The sequence below is a fragment of the Citrus clementina genome, unplaced genomic scaffold, assembly GCF_000493195.1.
Source record: "Citrus clementina cultivar Clemenules unplaced genomic scaffold, Citrus_clementina_v1.0 scaffold_5, whole genome shotgun sequence".
Taxonomy (NCBI): Eukaryota; Viridiplantae; Streptophyta; class Magnoliopsida; order Sapindales; family Rutaceae; genus Citrus; species Citrus x clementina.
This window is the reverse complement of record NW_006262201.1, coordinates 17,335,990-17,343,442: the sequence shown is the minus strand read 5'-3', so window position 1 is coordinate 17,343,442 and position 7,453 is coordinate 17,335,990. Positions and strand designations below refer to the sequence as shown.

At 41.5% G+C, this 7,453-nt stretch overlaps 1 protein-coding gene and 1 pseudogene across 1 annotated transcript; both read right to left on the bottom strand.

The window, feature by feature from the left end:
- Window positions 1-522: 522 nt before the first annotated feature.
- LOC112097980 lies at window positions 523-2,654 on the bottom strand. Its single transcript, XM_024183580.1, has 2 exons — window positions 1,778-2,654; window positions 523-1,703 (listed from the first exon to the last, which is right to left on the bottom strand). Exons 1-2 carry the CDS (start codon window positions 2,652-2,654, stop codon window positions 523-525), a joined length of 2,058 nt encoding a protein of 685 aa, XP_024039348.1.
- A 3,007-nt stretch (window positions 2,655-5,661) lies between these two features.
- LOC112098591 lies at window positions 5,662-5,759 on the bottom strand (annotated as a pseudogene).
- Window positions 5,760-7,453: the final 1,694 nt, after the last annotated feature.

The following is a 7,453-nucleotide window of genomic DNA, read 5'->3' as shown; positions in this document are numbered from 1 at the left end:
CTCGGTCAAATGAAAGACCAGCAGCTAGTCTATTAAGGCAAGAAAGTGCCTGCTTCTGCTCGGTCAAACGAAAGACCAGCAGCTAATCTAGTAAGGCAAGAAAGTGCCTACTTCTGCTCGGTCACCAAAAGACCAACAGCTAATCTAGGAAAATTCTACGAAGGCAAGAAAGTGCATGCCTCTGCTCGGTCAAACGAAAGACCAGCAGCTAATTTATGAAAATTTTACTAAGGCAAGAAAGTGCCTACTTCTGCTCGGACAACGAAGGGCCAGCAGCTAAATTTATGAGACTTTTACTAAGGCAAATATGTGTCTGCTCCTGCTCAGTCACCAAAGACCAGCAGGCGATTTTGCGAAAATTTTTACCAAGGCAAACAGATGTCTATTCCTGTTCGATGCACTAAAGAACCAACAGGCGAAACCAGATAAGAAAGCCAATAGAGAACATTTAAGAAATTTTTTATATAAACGTTCAAATGTTTACAGGGCAAATGAAAAACTACAGTCTTCACAAAAATAGACCTAAGGATTAGGAGGATTAACGGCCTCAGCAGGTGAATGGTCAGCTACCTCGGGAGGTGGAAGATCAGCAACATCGGGAGGAAGAGGCATGGACCCCTGCCCCACTTCAAAAGCACGCTGCCCAGCTTCACCCTCCTGCTCCCCATTCAAAGGAACCTCCGCCTGCTCCTGCTCATCCTGCTCATCCTGCTCATCCTGCTCCTTATCTCCCTGGCCGGCCCCAGTCATATACCTCTCCACCCTAGATTCCAGCTTGCTCATGTCGAGCTCGGGGTATTCTTCTTTGAGTACAGACATGATGCACTTATAGCTGAAAGCAACCCCGGAGTTATACTCAGCATCCAACCGATCATCCACATCAGCGGATTTACCTTTCTCTTCAGCCAGCTGGTCACTCAGGGATTTGATCTCTCCCTCAAGGGCGGTCCTCAGAGTATCTCTTTCACTTTGAGTAGCCTGAAGATCGGATTTCAGATCACCCAGCTCACCCTCAAGCTTGGAGGAAGTAGACTTAGCAATCGCAACTTTCTCCTCAAGCTCCATAAGCTGCTTGTTCAGCTCGGCCACCTTCTCCTTGGACCGATCAGCAGATTCGGCTTTCTTTTTCAACTCCTGGTTATCAGCTTGAAGCTTCCTCTCATGACGCGCGGACCCGATCTTGTAACACGAAACCATTGTGGCCAGTCTGAAGGAGACTTTTTGAACAGAAGCAGCTAACTCGGAGAGGTCCATGCTCTCGATGTCCTTCACCATCTTGGGCCCAACCGATCTTTTGTAATCTTTCTGATATGAGCTCAGGTAGTCACCTTGATCCCGAGATGGAAGAGGAGAAGATCGGTCCCTAGACTGCAAGCTGACCTCAGGACTCTTGTCGGAGGTTTTCTCCCCACCACTTTTACGGGGTGGGGGAGGGGGCAGAGCAGGGACAGGAGCCTTGGAGGGACCGACGCTGCTTTTCTTTGGAGGAGGGGGAAGGTTGCTGGAGCTACTCGGAGCCCGACCACGCTTCCTGCTTATCGCGCTGAGGATCTTGTTATCCATTCCAGCGGCTATGTCTACTAGGCCCGAACCGACCAGGTTTGTTGGCGACAGGAGGTCTTGGCAGGTAGACGCGTTCAACAGAGCAGTTTCCACCTGAAGCAAAGGTCGGTCTTCAAGCCCCTTTATCAAACCCCACGACTCTGAAAGAACAGACAAGGTTAAAGAACCCAATAAGTAACACGTCGAGAAAGAGTATAGGCAAAAAATGAACGACCTGTGGTGACAAAATGTGTTGGAAGGTAAATATCACCACCCAACGAACGAGCTGCTGGACACCAAGCTCCCCCAGCAAAGAAGAATTTGTTCTTCCAATTTTTGCACGAGGAGGGGAAACTAGTGATTGGCTTTCTCTTTGCGGAACTGGACATGAAGTAATACCAGACCGCCTCCCTTGGGCTGCTCCGCAGCTGATACAGATGTTTCACTTCAACAAGGGAAGGCTCCTCCGACCCGCACCTCTCCCACAACACAAATATTGCCGAGAGAACCCTCCACCCGTTCGGGTGTAGCTGACCTGGGGCCAGGTGCATACCCCCCAATATTTTGGCAAAATAACGCTGAAGGGGCAGCCGAGCTCCTAGTTTGAAACTCTCTAGGTGCATTGTCACATACCCCCGTGGAGGCCGACTAGGAACATCACCCTTCCCAGGAACTACAAGGAGAACCTCCTCAGGAATGTCGTAGAGGTTCCTAAGCTTGAATAAGTCAGTTTGGGTGGTGGCACAGGTTATGTAATCAATAGGGTAGGAATCAGCCTCCACCCTATGGCCAAGATTCCTTTTCTTAGCAGGACCGCTCGGTCCGGAACTGCTCCCCTCACCATCGCCAACTCCTTCAGGGATCTCAACCCCACCAGAGCTGTGGTTCTCACCAGATCCCGACGTAGGTCCACCTCTATTCCCTACAAGCTCTAGTTCGAGAGAGGAAGAAACAACCAAGGGGCGTGGGTACTCAAGGGTATCCCTGCCATGGGAAGGACCTACATTACTGGAGGGACCTAAGAAATCGGTGGGTATTGACACGTTGAGGCCTGAATCCCCTGATTCTTCATCATCCTCATCAACAATTAATTTTCCTTTTCGGTTTGACATATCGGAACCTCAAAAGAAAACAAAGAAAACTCAAGTATATGGACACAAAAAGGGCAACACAGAACCGAATCAACAACAACCAGAGGAGAAGTTAAAGGCAATACCTGGATTGAACTGGCACTGATGGCGCGACCGTGATAGAGAAAAAATCCAGCGAGTGGATACTCCAGACATGAGAAGTGTAAGCAAAGTTCAGAGAGTGAGTTAGTTAATGACGAAGAGATGAATAACAAAGCGATGAAGATATAAGTCTAGGGATTTGAAACGAAAAGGGGGAAATGAAAGCATTTAAGTGATAGAGACGCCAGCTCACTCACCGTACATCAAGGACAGATAGCCTGTCGTTTCAAATTTCAAATACGAAGAGTCGGGAGATGCCACGTCACCAATCGTTATAAGAGGCCAGGCTAGATGCAAGCCTAGATACGCAATGGACATACTCATTTAGGCCCATGCTCAGGTCAAAATCTCCCCTGAAGAAAAATGATACCTTAGGTCCATCCCGGTAGACGGAAGACCAGAGGAGAAGCCCCCGGATTGGTAAGATTTGACTATCAGTTTCTACTCTTGACTCATTTCACTCACAAGACCAGAAACTGGGGGACTGGTGTTAAGCACATAAAAGCACCAGGTCGGCCATGCTACTATTTCCACCCCGACATGAATCACCTCAGCCAAATGGTACGAGCAGAACAGGGGGTAACATGAGCTGATCAGAGACGAATACCGACCAGAGTCATATACCGAGCCGGTACCCGTCCCCCAAAAAGCGGAAACACGATCCCACAGAATTGCGGTAGTTGCGCTTTTCCCAGAACCGTTGAAGGACACGCGAGATCCACGTTTGCCCACAATGTAACAGTTAGAGTCCCATGAGGGGCTGCCACTACCCAAAAAAGGTGGGATGAATGGCAAACGGAAACGTGGGGACAGCGGCTATAAAAGAAAGAAGAAATCGATGAAGAAATGATAGAAAAAAAAGAGAGAGGGAAAACGCTGCCAAATTGCAACCAGGCCATTTCCTTACAAATTTTTAATAAACTCCTGGAATCCAAATTACACTGTTTTCCCGTAAACACCTTGTGCTAACTTAGGCATCAAAGGGTTTACGCCGGCAAAACCACCAGCGTCTCTGATCCATTTTTAGTGAGTGCAGGTCTATTGAGAGAAAGGAGGACGATTCCAATCCCAGTGAACGAGCAACAGTAGATAACACAAGCGTTGGTGAAAGAATCTGGTCGGTCAAGAGGCGAGCAGATTTCAGCATCAACAGGTACGCTCCACACACTCTCGTTTGCCCTAATTTTGAGTTATTAAAGTTGACTCCTTCACACAAAGGAAAAGAGAGAGTCATCACCTAAAAGGATAAACCGCAAAGAAACAATAAGAAAAGAGAAATCAAAAGATAGATCAAAGGTTGTAATAGGGGAGAAATCCCAGAGGTCAATCAAAAATCATTTCTTCTTATTATCTCCTGGTTTTCTATTTATTTATGGGGATGTATTTGATGGCTAAAACTATTTTATTTATTGTTTTATCACAAATCATGAACTAAATTCTATTGTGCTTGAGTGATAAACGATCTTAACAGATGTTTGACAGACATATGCATGTTGCTTTGTGTTTGCTATAACATTTTTTCTTAATTGTAATTATTTTAATTCCATATTTCGGCTTACCACCCATTTAGTGGATACTAACTAAGAAAGAGCCTAAAAAGGTTTGACTTAGCGGATCTCATTAAGACAATACTTGGTTTTAAATTGGGTTTCCCAAGTTGAGTTAATTTCAATTTGAATAGGGTCATGCTTGATCTAAAATTAGTGATGAACTAGACATAATGATTCACCTTGTAGGGTAAATGGAACCTACATCATTTAATGTTATATTTAATGATGGCGTAACAATTAGTCACTGTTAGGTTGCATTAGATATAAGATATCCAACATGTGATAGATAAGGATGTATGAGGGATTCTGCCTAGTTCTGTAGTAGATGCTATAGAAATGGTACTATAATTGAAAAAATAATCATTGCCATTATGTGAGTTTATTCACTCAACTACTCTTTTCCCATTAGTTATATCCTTATGTTTGATATGAGAACTTTTTTATTGCATTTTTATTTTAATTAGTTTATTAGTTTCATAAATTGTCTTATTTTAATTTAGAGCAAAACTGCACTTTTAAGGTTGCTGTAGCAAATCTGATAACATTAATCCCTTTGAAGACGATCTAAATACTTATCATTATATTACTTGTTGTGTACACTTGCACATTGACACCCACAGCATTAGAAATCACACACTAAGTTTTTGGCGTCGTTACCGAGAATTAATTGTTCATTGTGATTTGTAAAATTAATCTTAAATGGTGCTAATTTTTATTTTAATTTTAATTTGTTTATTTTGTTGACAGAAATGAACTAGCAACCCTTGCATGCACAAATATAAACCTGTTGAATTGTAGTTTAATACAAAAATTGAAAGAACTGCAAGGAGATTAAGAAAAGAGCAAAGAAAACCAAAAGCTACTGTAACAATGGATGAATTGCAAGATATAGGAAATTTGAACCCTCGAGGAGAAATACAACTAGTGAATGCACAAGGAAGTTAAGAATGTCAGAATGGACAGATTATTGATGGGCAATCAGGGAATAACAATATTATTCATATGGCAGATGATAGAGACAAAGCTATAGAGATTATGAAGTGTTGACTCCTCAAGCCATAAACCCTGCATAGTTAGACCTAAAGTGCAAGCTGATAATTTTGAGCTTAAACCTGTTATGTTTCAAATGCTTCAAACAGTGGGGCAATTTAATGGGCTACCATCTGGGAATCCTCATGTACACCTTAATTGTTTTTAGAAGTCTGTGATGCTTTCCATTTTCTTTGAGAGATCGAGTAAGTGTGTGGTTGAACTTTTTAGCACTTGACTCTATCACCACATGGAATGACTTGGTTGAGAAATTTTTGATGAAATACTTTCCATCAACTAAGAATGCAAAATTGAGAAACAAGATCACATCTTTCTATCAACTTGAAGATGAGAGTTTGTATGGTGCATTTAAAGAGTTACTTAGGAGATGTCCTCATCATGGTATTCCTTGCTGCATACAGTTGGAAACCTTTTATAATGGTCTCAACCCAGCCAATAGATTAATGGTGGACTCTTCTGCAAATGAGAGCTTGTTATCTAAGTCTTACAATAAGGCTTATGAAATTTTGGAAATGATAGCCAAAAATAATTATCAATGGCCATCAACTAGGCAAGCTGCAGCAAGAGGAACAACAAAAGTCCATAACGTAAATGCGTTAAAAACATTGTTAGCCTAAATAACCACATTAACAAATATAGTGAAGGTTATGACTACTGCTCCAGCAACTGTCAACCAAGTTGTGGAAGTTTCCTGTGTTTACTGTAGAGAGCAGCAGTTATTTTACAATCATCCTGGAAATCTAACTTCAGTCAACTATATGGGTAACTTTAACAGACAGAACCGGAACAATTTATATTCAAACTCTTATAACTCTAGATGGAGACAACACCCAGTAGACAAAACAGGTTTGCTCAACCGCCTGGATTTCACCAGCAAAATCAAGCACAAAGAGACACAAGTAATGATCAACTCAGTTCTCTTGAAGCTTTTCTTAAGGAATATATTGTGAAGAATGAAGGAATTGTTCAGAGCCAAGCTGTGTCTTTAAGAAATGGTCATCTAAGATGCGGGAAAAATCAACCAAACACTATCCTTGCATGCTTGCTTCCGTGACTGCTAAAGATAGATTTAGGAATGAATGAATAATCATGAACATCTGCTCTTTACGAAGCGTAGCAAAGCACCCTGCTGCAGCACAATAGTTGAGACACCCACTATTATTCCCTCAAATATTTCAGAAGCAAAAGCAAAACAAGCAATTCAGCAAGTTTCTAAAAGTGTTAAAGTATACACATATCAACATTCCTTTTTTAGAAGCTCTTGAACAAATGCCAAATTATGTGAAGTTCTTGAAAGATGTTTTGGCAAGGAAAAAAAGGCTTGGAGAGTTTGAAATAGTTACTCCAACATAAGAGTGTGATAACTCTATGAAATGAATACTACTTAGACTTAAATCAATACTAGTTAGAGAGTAAATTATGTGTTTTTATTGCATTTTTGTTACATTTTGCATAAATAATCATTTTAGTCAATCTTAATAAGTTTTGCTCGATTTAAAGTAATTTGTGCTCAAATTGTGTGCATAATTGTAGGTTTCCATAAGCTTATAATTCATGGAAGGAATGCTATGCAATAGGCTTGCAAAAATAAGGAACAAATATGGCTACAAAAGAGTTGAAACAAATCCGGAACAATGCAGTTGCTGTAGATATTGCTGTAGCAACCATTGCTGTAGCAACCATTGCTGTAGCAATCTTGGAACAACGACAGAGAAAATTTTGTACAGGATAATTGCATAATTGCGTTCTGCAGTTTCCTAATCTGACTTATGTGCGACCTAGGCTTCTGTTTACCCTAATTTTCAACTATAAAAGAAGCACACATCATAAGGAAAAGCGAAAGCCGTCACCCAAGGAGAAAAACACAAAAAAAACAAAAGAGAAACAAGATGCAAGAGAGAGATTAAGGGTTGCACAAGAGGAAAAATTGCAGAGATCAATTAGAAGCTCAATCATTCTTATCCTTCTCTTGTTTTCGTGTTTTATATTTATTCATGGGGATGTTTTTCATGGTCGAAACCTTGTTCTTTTTTTTTTCTTTTGCAAATCATGAACTATATTTATTTGTGGTTGAGTGAT

What these genes read in the sequence shown, in the direction of transcription:
- LOC112097980 (XM_024183580.1), bottom strand. Translation starts at nt 2,654, where the DNA reads ATGTCAAACCGAAAAGGAAAATTAATTGTTGATGAGGATGATGAAGAA. An exon ending in AACACATTTTGTCACCACAG is followed by an intron (nt 1,704 to 1,777) that starts GTCGTTCATTTT and finishes CTGTTCTTTCAG; the next exon opens with AGTCGTGGGGTTTGATAAAG.